The sequence below is a fragment of the Plodia interpunctella genome, chromosome 3, assembly GCF_027563975.2.
Source record: "Plodia interpunctella isolate USDA-ARS_2022_Savannah chromosome 3, ilPloInte3.2, whole genome shotgun sequence".
Taxonomy (NCBI): domain Eukaryota; kingdom Metazoa; phylum Arthropoda; class Insecta; order Lepidoptera; family Pyralidae; genus Plodia; species Plodia interpunctella.
In genome coordinates this window covers 8,697,508-8,717,338 of record NC_071296.1, presented here as the reverse complement: position 1 = coordinate 8,717,338, position 19,831 = coordinate 8,697,508, and the positions used below count along the sequence as shown (strand labels likewise).

At 34.0% G+C, this 19,831-nt stretch overlaps 1 protein-coding gene across 4 annotated transcripts in view; it reads left to right on the top strand.

Annotated features, from left to right (window-relative positions):
* The window catches only part of Cen (Centrocortin), a 57,639-nt gene that overhangs the window by 34,426 nt on the left and 3,382 nt on the right, over positions 1-19,831 (top strand). For 2 of the 4 annotated variants that reach the window (XM_053769981.2, XM_053769980.2), the window contains exons 2-4: positions 17,595-17,707; positions 18,024-18,172; positions 19,357-19,806. In XM_053769981.2, the coding sequence (XP_053625956.1) occupies positions 17,595-17,707; positions 18,024-18,172; positions 19,357-19,806 (712 nt within the window). Of the gene's footprint in view, positions 1-9,377; positions 9,609-15,553; positions 15,591-17,594; positions 17,708-18,023; positions 18,173-19,356; positions 19,807-19,831 lie in introns of those variants that run through there. The other 2 variants (XM_053769979.2, XM_053769982.1) reach the window with 2 other exon arrangements.

The window sequence follows — 19,831 nt, the reverse complement described above, 5'->3', positions numbered from 1 at the left end:
TCTTTAACAAACAATTTATAAGCCGGATAACCTAGCAATGTTTTTCAAATTTGTTATACTTAATATTAATTAGATTCTACTTTTATTCAACGATTCTGAAATATGAGTAGGGATTTAAGTATCATAAACTCCTTACAACTTATTGGGTTGGTCATCAGTTGAGCATAACCGGTGTCGTCTCACACAGTCTGTTGAGTAAGGTATATATTGACAGCATAGTCCTAGGATTTTTAAAAATTAAATTATTGCCGTTAGATTGACACTGAACATAAATTGGATGAGCAAGGAAAAAATTAACAACCCAAATAAATCTACATAAGTATAAATACCTACCTAAAGTAAAAAGTATTCCATACCCTCGAGAAAAGATTTATATTTTAAAACATGAATGGACCTGTTTTACTTATATACATACCAAAAGTGCTTAATAAATACCTAATTATGGCAAGCTAAGTACTTGCGGCTATGTTCTCGGCAACATACTCAGTGTCTGGTTTCTTCTGTGGTGTCATTGCATGTGCAAGTTGCATGGCGCCGGCGCAACTATACCCACAATCACAAATAGATGCGTACTCATGTAGTGCGTTCAGGTAGACGCTCTTATGGCCCAGGCAGTATAACATTAATTTATTATTCTTCTTCACCTGCGCTTTGGGAAACAAACAGGCGAAAACCTAAAAAGGTGTCAGGCGTTTGAATTCTTGTTTACGAAAGTCTCCTATTATCATTATTTTATATCCATTTATCTACTTAATGACACACGATTGTTCTACAAGTTCAGACTATTTTTTATTGTTTAAAATAGACAGCTAATTGTCATAGTGTCAAACAATGACTTCATTTATTTCTATTATAAGCAATATTCTAACTTGGTACCTACCGTTATACCATTCACCAATCAATTAAATTCATTCGTTATTTGATTTTTACTTTAAGTTTTCTTTACAATTAAAATAAAGAAACCAAAACATCAAAGCCGTTTCCGCTTTTGAGCAAATGTGAGACAAATTACTTATTTCTAATAACAAACGCAAAAGATTGTGAGGATGTTTGTTATTCCTATCAAAAATTGCATTAAAATCTCAAATTGTTCAGACATTATAGAGATTCCGGGATCTCCTTATCACGAAATTTCAAAATTTTCCAATGGTCCATCCCGGGTGACCAATCCGATAGTAACATTAAACATTTCTTGGAAATCTCAATGTACGCAGCTCAATTCAAATAAGCAAGTATTCAAAAGTAAGGATACGATTGCAGCAGCAGTGTAAACCAGTTCTACAATTAAAATAAAAGCCTTGAAGCTAATTTAGTAACCTGCTTAATATAGATAGAAATAGGTATATTTTAACAGAACTTCTCTCAAATAAATTGAGGGGGAAGATCCTTTGTCCAGCAGTGGGATCTTGATGGCTGGTAAATAAAACAAAACACAACTAATTTTTTCAATAAGGTTTTGTATATTCTTGCAGCATTGATGTATCAATTTACTAACACCACTATCGTTGGAAAATATTATGTACAAAATTAATTTAATTAAAATTGTTGGCAACATCCAACCATTGCACGATAAGCTATTATTAGCTATATAATTTATTAGTTAATTTTATAAAGCAGATAATGACATTGAGCTGGCTGGTTTTGTCAGAATATCCAGTGGTTGACCGACCTTGACTGGTCAGAGTACAAACAAACACGGACAACACGGACTTATCAACATAAATTAAGAACTGCAGTCGCTGTCTCTAGGGTCACCGCTTCCTGCGTTTAAACGTGCAGTGTGAAGTAAATTTATCTGCATTTGTAAAAAGATTTCCATGTATTTCCTCAACACAATTTGCTTTGTCTCTGGTCTGTTCTTACGAAATTGACAAAATATCTGTTAATGAGAATATCGTTTAATAATGTATAAAAAATATGTACCATTTTCTATCTCCTCTTTAAAATTACTTCATGATTAATTTTTATTTTGGTGACTATGACTATTCGAAGGCCCTTATATTATTATAAACACCAGTGAAAAACCTGTGATAATGACAATGCTTTCAAAGATATGACAAAAATAAAATCACAAATTTTCGGCATCGTCCAAACGCTCCATACTAAATGACACTCTAACGAGACGTCACCTATTTGAAGAATGATTTGATGCTGAATTAGAGGAAATGTCAATTAAACTGTCCATTACGTTAATTAGAACAACATACCCGAGCTGTGGACATGTAAACAGAATTCTATTGCTTTGAATTAAAAACGTTATTCACATTTACTAAGCTGATAATAACAAAGATGCTGAGCTGAAACATGTATTTAGATCCTTTCCCATGTTTAAACAGTGAAGCAATTTTTAATATGTTTCCATCTAGAATTTTAAGTTTAAATAACAAATTAGGACACACTAAGGCTGGGTTGCACGGTCAACTTTGATATTAACTATAACGTGCGCAGAAAAACGCAAATTAATCCATTTTGTAATCACGTCAGCGGCGGCGCGCCGGTTAAAGTCAACGTCAGCAAGGAAATTATTTATGCTAATGAAAAACATATTACGTGTAATTTCAGTAATTGTAAAATGTGGTTTAGAAGACAATTAAAAGATATACCTCACATCATGGATCTATAAAAAAAAGTCCATGCCTCACAAAAACTGACAGGACAATGAATTAAATCAAAAACTAAATTGAAGCTAAATTAAAAAAAAATGAATACATGAATTTATAAACGATCTCAACCAATACACATCCCAACCAAAAAATACTAATATGACGTATTAGTTGTGGTTATTATTTAGTTTATTTTTAGTACCTACCTATAGTGTCTGAGAACCGACAAGTCCCATGTTCGAATCCTACTCGTGCCACATGAGTTTGTATACCAATCTGACTGATGTTTAGTAGTTTCCATCGACCAACTCCATGTGTTTCATTCCACGTAATTTATTACGACCCTCAGCCATGAGGAATACGACTATGAAGAAGAAGATTCCTTTTATATTTATCTTAATTTGTTCCCTAAGAAAACGTTTTGTAAAAAATGTTTTCAGTACTAAGTTTAGTAGATCTACGAAAATTGTTAAATATAGATCAGGCGGGATGACTTCATCATGAGAGGCGCCTCCACATCCACACACACATGGCTGTATTTATAAACAAACTGCTCCAAGCGAATACCCAAGGGCACTTATGTTTTGTTTCAATATTTAGTAGGTCAATATTGTTTAAATTTCTACAAGCGAGACTATTTTTACTCATAACTAAAGTTAGGTCACAAGGTTATCAGAATTGTCTTGATGGAAGCATGCAAGAAAACATGCAAGGATGGGAAATATTACCTATTTATTGAATTATAATCACAGACCAGCCATAGTGGATTGCTCTACCCCTGACCTACCCATAACCAATACACTACTTTTTGGACGGCCTCGCTTACAAAAATAAAATAAAAAACCAGTGCAATAATTCGCAAGCCCAGCCGCCACAGGCGCGGTAGCAAAATGGATAACTTTCTAAAACAAATTGATTCTACTTTCAACAAATTACGGCCGCTGCACGATCGCGATGGTTTGACATTTGTAGTCTGCAACAATGAGCCTTCCTGCACCTTATCCCAGCCACAGATTATATAAAACTACACCTAACCAGCACAGATAACTCGGGAACTTTGACTTTCACGTTTATAAACCACACTATTTTTGTAATCGTTACTACGTAATATTCAGCCTTCTAGGAATTACTATAAGGATAATCAAACTTTCTAGTTGAAGATTGTCCGTTTGATTTTATTGGTAGAATTACCAAAATCGATAGATTGTATAGTAATATGTGTGAATCCAATATGTGTGTGTTTATTCGAATTATACCGTTTGATATTTTGATTGTTGTGGCGAACTATAGACCTTACGAATTTTAGATCTCGTAGACAATCGATCAAAGATCTTCGCAAACGTTATTCGATTTCGATAGGTCTCAACAGTTTCTTCTGAATGAATGTCTATCATCAGAGAATCTATTACCACACCTAAATCTGTTATGATATTCTCCATAGCTAAACCACCTAGTTAAAGCTTGTTACCAAACCATTTGAAGATTATATCGTAGCATTAATTTATCTTAATCTTATTTGAAGCCAAAGCCACTGATAACAACACTTGATACATTACAATCATTGCTTTTGAAATACTTTAAAAACATTGCTATTCAGATGGACATAGATCGATCACTATACAAATATAAATGAATGGTTATTGTTACAGTGATAGCTTATTTAATGGGTACCTAAATATAATTTTCAACTCCATTTCTCACGTGCAATTTGTTAAATTAATTAAATATTTAACCTTTAGTAACAAAACTGGTTTAGTTAATAACAAATTTACACACCAAATTTTTTTGTTAATAAATTATACTTACGTGAGAGACATGACGTCTACCTATATGAATAGGTATGATTAGATACAATCTTATCAGTGGAAAATCTGACATAATGAAATGAATACATTTATCAGTCAATATTAGACTTTCAACTCGCTAATTGCCAACGATTATAGTTGCTAAATCCGTGTCCGTGTATCCGTCAATATTTTTAATAAACACGTCCGCTTCTAATAAAGATATTTATGGTTAACTTAATGAATGATGCTATTAATCACCATATTTCATCTCACTTTCTATACCTAGTAGAAAGCTATGTTAACTTACTAGCTGTCGGTATTCTAGGAATCTTACATTTACTTGTGGGAGTTTCAATGTCGTCAGGGATGATATGCAAGCCAATGGTCTGACTACTAACACGACCGTGCGAAGTGGAGGAGATATAGGGCACCGATGCTCAATGGCGGCGGAAGCATCAGGGAAAACATATGATAAAATGAGATGGATAACTATGCAGTTATTTGTAAATTTCCAATTGAAGTTAATCTTTTGGCGTTGGGTCTCATGGAGGGTGACGTGGTGCAAGCGTCCACGTAGATATGCTGCCTATACTGCATACTATTTTACAGGACCCACTCCTATTAGCGGAGGTCCTTAGTTTTTTTTTTACTAAAAAAGGAAATTACGAGTTCGTAATTTCCTTTTTTAGTAAAAAAAAATACTACAAGTACAAGAAATTAGTTAATTTCTTACAAATTAAACGCTTGATTAATTAAGTTCGTGAAATTTATTATAAAATAATTTACTTACACGCTAAAGGCACGCCTTTACATATCTCGGACCTTTTGGGTAGTGTTGTAGTGCGGACCCAAATAAATCATAGATATAAGAAACTTCTACTACGAAACATCACCAATTTCCTAATATTTCTACCTTTGGAATTATTTCAACGTGGAAATCATAAAATCTATGATAAAGTCGGCTTATCTTTCAGGTCTGTTTATGGTGACAGCAGTTACGGCACACCAAACAATTTAACATTTTAAAGCCTTTCGAAAAATTCTTGTCACCGCCAAAACAATTGTACTAGTTTCACAATATCTCTGCTATTATACTGTACACTGATACACGTATTGGGCAAAATATTCTGCAATTTGCTTATGTAATTGCGGCTATAGAGGTAGTGCAACAGGGCTTAGACGAGACGAACATACTGCAGTTTTATTTCATAATCTAAGATAGAACCGTATAATCATTTTACTATTTTCTATACTTTAGGCGATTTGAATATAATCCGACACCAGTGTTAGCAATAAATAGCAAACTCGCGAAAAGATGAACTATATCTTATTATGATTATTTATCTTTTTTTCATTCGTACTGATGAAATTTTTTCCAGAAATATTGGCCGAGCATTGTTTTAGACAGGAACACAATGGTGAGATCTTTGCCCAGTTATTGAACAATATAAAAAAATGTAGATGCCAAGCAAGACTTGTACATGCTTATTGCATGCTATAATATCTTGCTAATTACGAAAGGATACCTTAAAATTATTATACAGCTTTTATATATTATACTTTTTTTAATATATGTATAAGACCTATATTTGTTAATTGACGTCCTTGGAGAAAAGGCTGCGGTGAAGTTTGTTGCGCCGCTTCTTCTTCACCTGCGCTTTGGAAGCCGGCAGTAGACTTAGTTTAAGTAATTTTTGATGTCAATAAGTGATGTATATCATCCTAAACTGAATAATAAAAAAAAAAAAAGCTAAATCATCGCTGTAGGTTTAGATGAGCAGGTATTCAAAAAGCCTAAAAATAAATCTTTAGCTTAAAAACTGTAACTTTTTTCCCCACACATATTGAACGATCAGCTTACCGCACTTAGCTATTATGAAAAGTTGAAATGTTTTGTTTCTCTTTTTCTTTAAGTTTGCACCGAGCATATCTTCGGGTGGTGCAGTTTAAAAAGCCAGTCTGTAAGCCTTTAAAATGTTTATAAACCATGAAATTTTCATGCAAAGGCAGCAGTTTTTATTCATTCTGGCGAGGCTACCTATCCTACTGCCTTTACTACGACTAAACATGGAAAAAGTCACGTATAATCCAAGATTGAGTAATTCGACGTCAATCATTAGCTCATGTTGGACTTGAGTCTGTGATAATAAAATCAATCATGTACAATGTAAATATACATTACCATAATAACGTACCTATGTTAATCACTTGCATGTGTGTAGATACTGACACTGATGATAACAAATCTCTGTCTCGAAATAAGTATATTGAATCAAGATGTATAAGTACTTCATGTAAATATGACCCACTTGCATATTATACACTATTGTCTCACAGAAGGTTACTCAACAATGACCAATGGATTCGTAAAGGATTAACCGGTTATTTTACACAACCACTGAATAAAACTGTTACATTACATGCTAATGTATTTCAGATTGACGAGTATATTCTGCTTTGAAGTCATTGTTCATTGCATACAATTAGATCGTAAAGGATAATAATAGCCGACAATAATTGGATAAGTATGACCAGAGAGGCTTGACGTAGAAGCATGGAGACATATAGTAAGGGATAAGATTATGATATACATTGACGTTATCTACACGCGTAAAGGAAAAGTCCACTAAAATCAGACCGAATTTAGGTAAATACCGACTGAGCATTGATGAAATACTTAGTAGGTACCTATGCAACTTGATGACAACTTGGGTACCTAATTACTTATTTTTTACGTAAAATTTCGTTTCACAAATGATCCAGGTGATCAGATCAGATCCAAAGTCTAGGCGTTCGGCGTTCACTTACTCGTAACAGGTTACAATCAGACATTCCAATTTGCAATGAAATAGTGACAATTTTATGGTGTTCATAATTATAATTACAATAGTCAAAACCGAAAAACGTCATGAGGCTTTCTTTTCGGCTTTCGCTAATTGAGGAAAATCGATCAATTGAGTATATACTCGTATACAGACTTATACTAAATATAAATAAATAAATATATTAGGACAAATCACACAAATTGAGCTAGCCCCAAAGTAGTTCGAGACTTGTGTTATGGGATACTAACTCAACGATACTATATTTTATAATAAATACATATATAGATGAATATCCAAGACCCGGGCCAATCAGAAAAAGATCATTTTCCATCATGACCCGATACTAAAGGCCAAATAGTTTTGATTATTTTTTGTCCAATTTACTAAGACTTTTTAGTTTTATGTAATTACTACTACTGTATAAGTGGATCTAGATGTCACTATAAAGAAGTAAGATTATTATTTATGGCTTGTATTTACGAAGACAGTTATGATCCTAATTAATTTAATGTTATGAAATAGGAAAATAGGCAAAATTATCTTAAAATAGACTAAATAGTGCCTATTGATGAGTCATCGCGGTCATTCTGCCGCGGCTGATTACTCGTTGGCGATTCAGAAGGCTGCTGGACCGAAACCGGATTAAGCTGCATAAAATATTGACAACATAGAAGTATTTTTTCTGTCTACTACGAAAAAGCGAATCTTGTAACAAGTGGAAATAAAAAATAACAATAATGTTATAGTTCAAATTAGTATTCAAATTGAATCGACCACTTAAACCTCTTTCTAAGGTATATATTATCTAATTATTTATCAATATTTACGTTAAATATAAAGATACAAGCGGAGTAATATAATATTTTGTTTACTAACAAGTGGCTATATATAAATAAACATATAGCTCTGCGAGACGCTTGGAAAATTTTAAGTTTATTTATCAATGTGTCTGCGCTAATTAACTAGATATACTAGATTATGTATGATGACAGGGGATCTAAAAATGGTATCAAATTGTGCTTAATATTTTCATGTGACATAAAGTGCCATTTCTACATTTACCTCTATATGCAAGCAGAGATAGTCTGCACGCAACCTGAACCTGAGCCAGATTACGCCAAAATCAACCATTTTCCACCAAAATAAAGTCTTATTTGCAAATAGACATATTAACAATATGTGCATACCTACTTAATGGTTATATACATATTCTGTAATATGTAAAAATCGAAGTCTACTAAAAAAATATAAATTAACGCTCTATTCTGAAATTATTTAGTATTTACCGCTTCCGTGTAATTATAAAATTAAAAAGAAACAATATTTTTTCTGAATTTATTTAAAGATTTTTTTGTACTATTCATTTGTTTATTTCAGAGTTTTTCCATCTAAGGTTAATTACCTACAGAGTACACCAGTTGGTACACCAGTACTTGCAAAATATCCATACTACGTAATTAACATGTTTTATACTTTGTTGTAATTTTAACAAGCATTACTTAAACTTGGAACAGGTTATAAGATTAACGTCATTCAATTTAAACAGCATTTCAAACTTCATTAGTCTGAAGGTAGCACACAGATTGGTATAGATCTACTATAAACACTTGCTTAGGTTCATTGGAATTAAGTAGGTACTTTTTTCTCAAATTTGCATGCTAATCACCTACATGTTATGAACATGCGCAGTAACATCCATCATAATTATCTACCTAGCTAAGAAAGTCTCCAAAGAACTGCAATCTGCCAATATTGACTTGCGAAATTCCATTGGATACGTCACTTTGTCGCCATCGACACGGCTTATATTTGTACTGTGGTTCAGTTCTTCAGTGGTGATGGTGATCTTTATGATCCACGGTTATTAAAATAAGCGTGAGAAAGTAGCGGGGATAAAACGAGACGCTTTCATCGCGACCCGTACAATTTTGACCACGCAAATACACCGTGCCAAAAACTTGATTGATTGCTGGTGGCATCATCCGCGGCACTTTCTCTAGAGCTGTTTTTTCCTTCACTATTACATCTGAGGTACGATAACATTTGTTAATTCCATCTGCTATCGGAGAGTAATAGGAAGAAATGAGATTGAAATTAGATTGGCGGTGTTCTAGCTAAAGCGCCGTACATAATTGTAGTGCGGGTCGGTCTAGTGGTACTGGAGTCAGTCCGCCGCGCGCCGTCGGAGCGGTCGCGTCTCGCCTCAAAATATGACTCCAAGCACAAAGAAGAATGACATCAGTCGTTAGTGACCTTTAAGTTTAGGTGTGATGAGAAAATGAGCGAGGAGCAGGAACAGTGCGACTCGTTCAACTCTTGGGAACTGAACGGGCTCAACTCCCTGGATCTGTGGGACTATACCGTGGAGCTGGAGTGTCTGCAAGGAACCGAAGGTTAGTTTCGCAAGGCCTCGTGAGAGGCGTTGCAGCCAGATGTCTCGATCGAGAGGTTTGTTGCACAAAACTAGTTTTACCGACTTTTTAACCATGACGAATGATCAGAGCATTATTTATATCACACTCACTTTATCGTTTTCTTATCATAATGCACTTTTCGACCTTGCATCCAAATACTATGGCAAAACGCATGTATTGTCAAAACCAGTGCTTTGCCTTAAAATGATAGTTAATGATTGTAATTGTATAGAGAGATAAATGGTACAACAACTAATTGTTGTTATCTCATAAGTTGGGGTAATACTGCCCGATACCGTATCAGTCTTTATTTGGAGTCAAGGTGACAGGTAATCGTTATTATACTGAGTATAATTCCATATTTTTAATCCAGCAATTCACGTCAATTCCGTACCTATCTAAATCCTGTTTCAAAGTTATATTTCATACGCTTAGAATGATTGCAGAAAGGAAAGGTTGATTGGAAGATAGAGATAATAATAGAAAAATTCTAGAAAGTTGCATTGTTCAACTCATTGCCTTTTGTTCAAGAATCTAGTAGCTTGACGTAAATTATGAATACTAATTTTATTTCACACTAGGTATCCATGATTTTTAATTGTAAGTAATCAGCCAATTAGGACAGAGTGCTCCGAGTTCTACATATTGTATTTGTAATATAACTCTACTTGGTTCTGACTAGGATCGAATATAAAACCAAAAAAGGTTTTTTAAATCATGACTGTTAGTTTTATTACCAAAGCATTTATTTTCCGGGTCGAGGTCCACTGCGCTAGTACCAGAGATAGGTTTACCGCCCAATATTTGCCCAGTTTCATGGCAAACAGTCAGGCGCAAACCCATTTTACAGTTGGGTTTGCGCCTGACTTTGTTATACTGTTAATATAATGCTAGGATGATTTTACATATTTTTTTTACGCTAATTGCCATGGCCGACGTATGTGTTGTTTACGTCAATAATCATTATTAATATTCAGAAAATAATTATAGAAGTAAAATTAACCAATAACGGGTAAACATAAATCAACAAATGGAACTCAATTTGGGCTAAACACCAGTCGTTAAGAATTGTCATATTATCTACATCTATTTAGATTCCAACATTTCCAACCGTAATGGACTTTGTGTTATGGTTATGATTTGTAATGTGCCCGATATTATGCGTGTTTGTAACTGTTTCTGTAATATGTATATCAAAACTGTATCTAGAATCTAGAGCTACTTAATAAAATAAACTGAATTTTATTGAGTTTCGAGTGAGAAATATAAATCGATTATTATTGAGATTGATGATTGAGTTTTCATAAATTCTCAAGAGCTCAGCCTCTTGAGAATTTATGAAATATAATACTCTCTCTTTCTCTTTGTATATTATTAGACTATTAAAATTAATATTCTGACAAATATAATTTATTTTGCCCAAATAAGTATATACAATAAACTGCTGCATATCACGTTAACCATTATGTACAGGCCTTGCGGTGGTAATATTAAAGTCGTTACGTGATTAATACCACATAGAATATTCAATACGTTTGGTTCGTGTTATTTCCCATTCTAATTTAAAAAATAATATAATTAAATATAAGGACGTTGAAACTTTATCGATGCAGATACATCTTTGCAGTGCTACGCAGATGTTCAATGCGCTTTGCACCTGTTGTTTTCAACTTGTTCTCGATAGCCGAATTGATTTGATGCACCCGCCAGCTAGCACGCCATTCCCAGGAAGACACGCAAGCCGCAAAACGACAATGTTGCCCCGCGTCCTTCGAGAAGCGATGTGTTGTGATTTTAATTTGACACAATATCTACATTCACAGAAAATCACAATTGAAAAAGTTCCATCGAACGCTTGATTCATTCGAATGTTCGAACTTTAAAAAAAATTGATATTTTTAATTAAATTAATTTCGATTTCAAATATTTGATGATACGATTGTTAAGAGTCAATGGTTAGAGTGCAATCTATGGTAAAATTACTCGTAAAGAAATGCATGTAAGCAGTGCGTTGAGCCGTCCAGCTTGGTATCACGCAAGAGAAGCGATAATAACACGTTTCAATGGTGGTAGTACGCAACATGTAACATCTCCGCTCCGCTTCTTACACATTATGGACACGAACCGTGGATTTCTTTTCGAAATTGTCCATGTGATAGCTAATTCAGCAATTCTATGTTGAGTCCCGCAAAAGTTAGTTAGTTACTTTTTCAAAGCATCTAAAGATCCTGCTGATCCTTAGATAAATATAATAATAATTTATTATGTATTTAATATATTATGTATTTAAGAATATTCGTGTAATATTTTATAGCTATTTAAGTACCCATACAAAATTTTCAATAGAATAATATAATTAAAATCCATACGTTGAAAATAATAAGTAATCATTTTTGGAAGTAACAAACCTTATTACACACGTTTTTATTCAAAACTACAATTTTATTGAAGTATACAGTACACACGTTCAAGAAAACGATTGAGTCATTGCCTCTAAATACATAATTGGAAGTAAATAAGTAGTACATAACAGCGACATAAACGGTCTTGTGAGAAAATGTTTGTTACGGAATTTGTCAAAGCATTGTTATATCATTCAACAATTTCCGCTGGCTCATTTAAATTATTTCAACGCGTATTTGTATGAGAAAATGTTTGCCGAATTATCGATTCATATATGAACATTGAACAGCAAATAATTATGTTATTGTATTCTATAAGTATATTCTAAGTAACTATAATCCATGCTAATATTATGAGGTCAAGTCAGTCTGTCACGCCTTCATGGCTAAACCGATGGGCAGATTTTGATGAAATTTGGAATTGAATTGAAATAGTTAATAACCCTAGGTCAAACATACGCTACTGAGGTCGGAGTTATGAGTGATAGCTAGTAATACTATAAATGCGAAAATGAGTTTGTTTGTTACCACTTCTCGCTACTGGACCAATCTTCTTGTTCCTACTTTAGAGAAGAAAGATGGAAGGACATAGGGTACCTACCATTTATTCCTGCAAAAGGAACAACTCCCGTGGAAATGAGAAGCTAGTTCATAATGTGATGAATGTGTGTCACCTATGTTGTGTATTATGCGAAAATATGTTGATGTTTATGCTCTTTCTCACAAAAACTGTATGCAGATAAAGTCTGGGCCAAAAGGCTATATCTGGGCCAATAACATAATATAATTTCGTGACAATGATTGTTGTTATTCTGTATTTAAATGGAGTTGAATTTTAAAAACGTTAGTGTACATAATATGTTAGATTTTTTTAAGGAACGGAAAAGGAAATTAAATGTAATGTTGCCCAATAGCATGGGTCCCGTGGGTCACTGCGGGTCATCCATTGTATTTATATCTGTATGAGTCAGTTTATTGTGCTCATTTAATCATGCGACTAACGAATGGAGACACTGATGGACAATAAAATGACGTGATTATCTCGATTTATAACCCAGGAACTTCAATAGAAATTTTCTCAATAAATAAAGTGTGGAATTATACAGAGTTATGAAAGGAATATACAATAATGCAATTACGGAATTACAGAAAAAGGAAATATTATGGGTACTTAGGCATCTAATAACATTGATCTAAAATTAAAGACCTACCTTGTACCAATTACTTTGTAGTTAACTGCATGAAAGCAGCTAAATCCATTTTATATGCGATAGCATACTGGGAATGGCTCAATATTATACTATCATATTGAGCCATTCCCAGTAACCACATTGAAATATAAATGTTATTATTTTAGATGGAGTATCACAATCATGTTTATGATTTGTAAATTTATAATTAATGTTATTATTTATAATTTTATAAGTGAATATATATGCGGTCCTAGGAGAATATACATCTAAAATTTATATTCTATTGAAGACCTAACCATAGGATGTTATGGTTTGACCAATTCTCCTCATTAAGGTGTTTCGCAAAACTTCTGTCTGTCGTATTGTCCGTACTTTTTAGGCTTGTCTCAACACTTTCACAGTTACCAGTATGTATTGGAAAGTAAAGATGTTAGTATTTAGCCCACATATTGCGTTTATGCAGAAAGCTTTGCCCGAATACCGCGAAAAGTACTAAAACACTCCACTACTAAAAGTATATTCAGGCTTTATTTAACTTGTCAGATTTCAAATACCTATATGGTGACCGCTTAAAGAATATGTAAGAATATGAAAATTGATTGAAAGAAAAATACATATTCTTCTATTCTTATTGCCTAATTGCTTTGCGATTGGCGTGTCCATGCAGGCGACGACGTGAAGACCGACATCAATTTTATTGATATAATTTATTAAAATTATTGCAGTTTTTAATCGAATATATTACATGCATAGATAGATTAGAAATCGCACTTATGTAAAATTAAAATTAAAATTGTATTTCTTTTCAAAATATTATTAACATAAGAATTCGCGAAAGAAAATTCCATTTCACTATGATTGCTATCTTGTGTTGTATGAAGATCGTATCTCTGATAGTAATACGACTCATTAGTTAGTCATCGCGAGAAAGTCGCCTACTTTTATCTTTATTGTTTAATTACTGACCACGTACCATGCCTCTATATTTTGAACCAAATATTGAATTGAACTGGCTATAGATGTCGTTTTTAACACCAAAAACCTTCCCAAAAAGCGTTTGTCATATCCATTTACGCTTAAACATTTTTTCTGTTTTAACTTAAACTTTATTTTGGTGTTCGCTGAAGACCAGCATCCTGGTTTATGTCATTGATGACTGGATACAACGCTGAGCGAAGTGCATTTTGGTGGAAACTCTCCGTGGGTTTATTGAAACTGTGATGTGGTTTTTGTTACAAATAAAATATGGTTTCTTTCTTTATATCTATTTACATTATCATGCAATAAGGGAAGAGACAAGTTCCCTCTATTTCTCATAGAGTATTTCAATAGTTTTTCAATTATCAGCAACTTCAATGAAAACTTTAGTGTGTAAGATTACGAAAATATGAGATTGTTCAATACAGGATGCAACGATTTAGCGTAGCACCTTTAGCGTTGATATATTTGTTAAGGTCCCACAGGTGCTACGAACGGCTACAAAGCTACGATTTACCTAGATATCCATAATAATAGTACCTACTGAAAATATTGAATGAGAGTAATTTAAGCATAATTGGCCATTTAAAAATCGCTGTTAGATAAATCTAATCGTAGGTATATAATAACTGAAATATTCTTCCGGCCACACATTAATTTGGTCAGTATTTGGGAAGTTGTTTTTTTTTAAATAGTATGTAATAAGTACTATTAAAAATTTACATTGATCCTACTAGTATTATAAATGCGAAAGTTTGTAAGGATGTATGTGTGTGTGTATGTTTTTTACTCGTTCACGTCAAACGTTCAACGTTCAAAATCTACTGGACAGATTGTTATGAAATTTGGTACAAATTCCGAAATCTCCATGGAATCGAAGCCCTGGGGCGCAGCTAGTATTCGTATAATTTTACAGTCAATACAATACATAGAAAAAAAATTAAATGTATATAATTCTACTTAAATAAGTATTTATATTTTTTTTCTTCAATGTGGATATGTTTTATGCAGGAAGGAATATTTCCTTACATTAAAAATTATATTGAAACGACGATTGCATTAACCGCATATCTACTCAATTACTCATTACAAAATGTCTTAGTAGTAGGGTATACAAACACGACCTCGTTTACAGCTGTAGTCTGCTTAAGCACCGGCTCGGCGACGGAACACAGACAATTTTAAATATTTTTCAAATTTTTTTTTTTTCACCAAAATGCACGATCATCGCGCCTTCGAATTTCCAAAAGATCATAAAGCGGATATTTGGAGCGAGAACAGTTAGAGATTTCATGTAAAAAATTACATCTCGTTTAAAAGAACACCGTTTTGTGCAATGCCGCATAATTTGCTGTTTAGCTGCATTATGGACGCGGAATTTATTTACGGTTAGTAGTTAGTTGCATAGTTCTATGTTGTTTTTAATGTACACATTTTTTTGGCGATCAATTAGCTCGCCAAATGGGGTAGGTACGTAAGGGTGACAGGAACTTTTATTAGAAATTAGTCAATTAACAGTGAATTTACTTTAAAAAATATCCTCGAAATATAAATAAGGTAATTAATTATTGTCTTGACTCTTTATAATATTAGTATTGTCATTTCAATTATTTGAAAATTTAAATACCCACATATCCAAAAATGTAAAAGAATTTAGAAAACTAATACTGTGTAGATCATGTGTAGATACTAATATTGTTTCCTACCTACCAACCACATAATCTTTTTATGCTAAGTGAACTTTTATATATTTTTTTTCTTAATTATGTATACTTGTTCCTATGTAGGTACTAGCTGAAAATCAGCGCTGTGCCTTTCAGTCACGGCACGAAGCTGAGCTGGGATCCTTTTGGACATAGACCCCTAGTTTGTACATGTATAACAAATGTAAAATTGTAACTATGTTTTATTTTTGCCGAATGAAAGAAAAAAGAAAATGCTTTAGCATTTTCTTTTTTGAAAGAAAAAAGAAAATTAGCATTATTAAAAAAGACAATTTTCTGAAAGAAAAAAGAAAATGCTTTAGCATTTTCTTTTTTGAAAGAAAAAAGAAAATTAGCATTATTAAAAAAGAAAATTTTCTGACTAAGAATCGAGACATTGTGTATCGATTATAAATGACTAGATATTGCCTGGGGCTTCACTCCCGTGGGAATTTTAAGATAAAATATAGCCTATTGCAATCTGGGATAATGTACCTTTCTGAGGGTGGAAGAATTTTTGGAATCGGTTCCATACTTTTGGAAATTACCCGCCTCAAACGCAAACGCTTACCTCTTTATAAAATTAGTACAGATTTTTTATTCGGTAGCTGGCTATCGGTCTGTATGACGAGACGCGACGGTTCAAACTTTATTTCTCTCTAAATGGTTTATGGAGTACTCGAATAGTACAATAGAATTGAAGCCAAGAATAATGAAAGTCATGTCTAAAACACATGATAAACTTTCGTCAAATTACTTGTGCGGCGTACCTATCCATTGACCTCAATTGGTACGAAGTTTCGGCGTTTTGTTCTTCGTCGACAAGGTTACTTACTTTGCCAGTATGTTTCGCCTTTCACGGCATTACCGTAATGTACCGAGTGGCTGGCCGCTTGTGGTCCACTTGTGACTCTGATTAGTGGTAATGAAACGGCAATGTGTCGCGTTGTGTCGAAGAAATCACAGTTGTATGCCGCTGGTAATGGTTAGTCACTCACCTATCATGTGAGGCGGTTGCATCGACCGAATACACACTTAGGGCAACGGCTTTTGGAGACCAAAAATATTGTTACTGATTTTTGTGTCATAAATTACTCTTATTCATAATGTCGCTTGGTGAATTTTATGTTCATATAATTAGATACTGAGCACAAGTTATTCTGTTGTAGGAAATGAAATTTACGTCATCGCAGTAACCGGACAAGTTGGCCAGAGCAAGTGTCCTAAGGGCTTACTTAATTCTACACGTGTGTTGCAATTTTTGCGATTATAAACATCTGTAAACCCGTTACCTCTGTTTCTGTTTATAAGCCAATTCGAAGCGAACCTACGTAACTTGTTTCGAATCAACGATTTTTAGTTTGCGTATTTATACTGTAATCTAAGTTAATACTAAGTAAGTATAAGTATATAATTAAACACATTATTATTATAAAGAGTAAGTGATTATAGGTTTCGATGTAGGGAATAATCTTCGGAACTACTCAACCAATTTTCAAAATTTTTTCACCAGGGAGAAACATTATTCCTGATGTTATATGTTACTTTTGATCCCAACATTCTCTCGATTCCAATATCTTTATTCGATAGACGGAAGCGAAGCTACGGCACGCACAGCTAGTGAATTCATATAGTTTGTTAAGGAAACTCTTAGGAAGGTTATTTAAATTATATGCTTGCTTGTTTCAGATTTGCAGCTAGCAGCTGAACTGGGGAAGACCCTGTTGGAGAGGAACAAGGAGTTGGAGACAGCTCTCAGACAACACCAAAATGTCATCGAAGACCAGGCGCAAGAAATTGAAGTAAAGCATTCATTAATTTATAGAACACAAATCTAAAAAATATTAATAAGACAAGTAATAAACTATACGAAACCATCAATAACTGAGGTGATAGTAGAATGTAGCCGTACTGTAATAAATTTATTACATTACGTTAACTGGTCGATTGACCGGTTTGATTTTAATACATTTTGAGTATGAATATGAACGTGAAACAACAAAATGCTTCAATTGAATAACATTCATGGAATCTGAACATGAGAATGTTCCAATGATAACTTCCCATGTATCCACTTATGTTTACAGACTACTTAACCATTTTGTCCATTGTTTTCAGTACTTAACCAAACAGACGGTCGCTTTGAGGGAGGTCAACGACTCAAGACTGAGGATCTACGAGCAGCTGGAAGTCAGCATACAGGATCTAGAGCGGGCCAACCACCGACTTGCCGTCGACCATGCCGCTGACAAGAAACACATTAAGACGTGAGTTTGCTCATACTATTTCTCTCTTCTCATCTGAGTTTCCCGGTTAGTTCTTCAGCCATAGAATGTCGCAGCACAGGGTCCGTTCATGCTACTACAAATTGGTGTGAGAGGATTTCGATGGCGCAGTGGTTCGCGTTCAATTTTCGCAATGGCTGATCACTGGATGTGTGTCAATTATATCGAGCTCCTTCGTATTTCGAAAAACATCTGAAGCCGGTGGCTGTATCTGCATCCCCATTTGGGCCCTTGTGGTTTGATTATACTACATACTGATTATCCATCCATAAAGGCTAGTGTCCCAGCAGTTGGGATATTAAAATGGCTGATGACGATGAATGGTGTAACTACATCCTTTGAGATCTGAGGCTTTCCTAACATAGCTTCGTTTTCAACTCCGTATGCGTCCTAAACGTGGTGATGGCCCCATTGTCTGTGGCACCGCCACGCCATAACCACAATCTGAATTTACTAAATTAACTCGATACTGATAACCCAAATTATTGTTTGACAATAATCTCTTCAAGAGTTTGATAACGTAATATAGCTGATAACCGCTCTAATTAATTATCAACAGGATCAACAGATGTTCCGATTCACATAGAAACTGTTAACCACACGTTTTCGACTGGTGATGAAAAGGATCCGAAATAATAATCTCACCTTTGATAGATAAATAGATAGGAGACTACAGTAACGCGAGTTGATTGCAAAAATATATAAACTGCCATAGATTTAAAATTAATATAATTTGTATTATTTAAATGTTCATATATTATTATAATTAATAAAAATACACGCTATATTATTAAAAAACAATATACTACTCAGACTTATGCATTAGTTTTAAGTATTTTCATTTCCCGTTATTTTTGCCGCAAATTACACTCGGTACATAATGATTGCGCGCTGAGAAAAACTTGAGGGCATTGTCGCGGCCCTCTCCAAGATGTTTCTGAAAAAGTATTATTCATTTTATTATTTCATCTACATTAATTTTATTTATTAATCCTTGCTATTATTATATTACTTTTATTTCTAAATAATTTTCCACTTGAAAGTCGGCTTATAAGAGTTAATAAGAATATAGGTAAATACTTCAATTTGTACTTTATTAATTCAACATTTGTCTATTTTATGTACTAGTGTTTGAACATTGTTAAGCCCTTATTTTCTAATTACAGATTATGCGCAAACATCGAAGCGTTGGAGAGTAAGTGCGAGGAACTGCAGAAAGTGTCGGACGACCTTAATGCACAGCTAGAAATCGCTAAACGAAGAGCGGAGAAGAAACCCCAGAGCGAGAAACCCAAAGAAAATGAGAGCACAGAAAAAATCCCTTCTACACCCAACTGTAAGAGGCCTCCTGAAGTTAGCACGCCAATCAAAGCGACGCCTGTGGCCCTCCCAGAACTGACAAAAGAGGACGAAGATTTACTCAGGCTAAGCGACGAACTTAGAGAAAGTAAAGTCTCCTTTGCACAGGAACAGCGAAGGGTAACCGAACTAGAGGAACAGCTCGCGTCTATGGTCCAAGAGAACAATAGGTTGCAGGAACAACTGAGGAATTGGCACCAGAGAGAAGACGAACCGAAATCGATGCATGAAGAGTTCTCTATCTTGGAAGAAGTCAGGTGAGTGGTTGTAAAAGTATATATT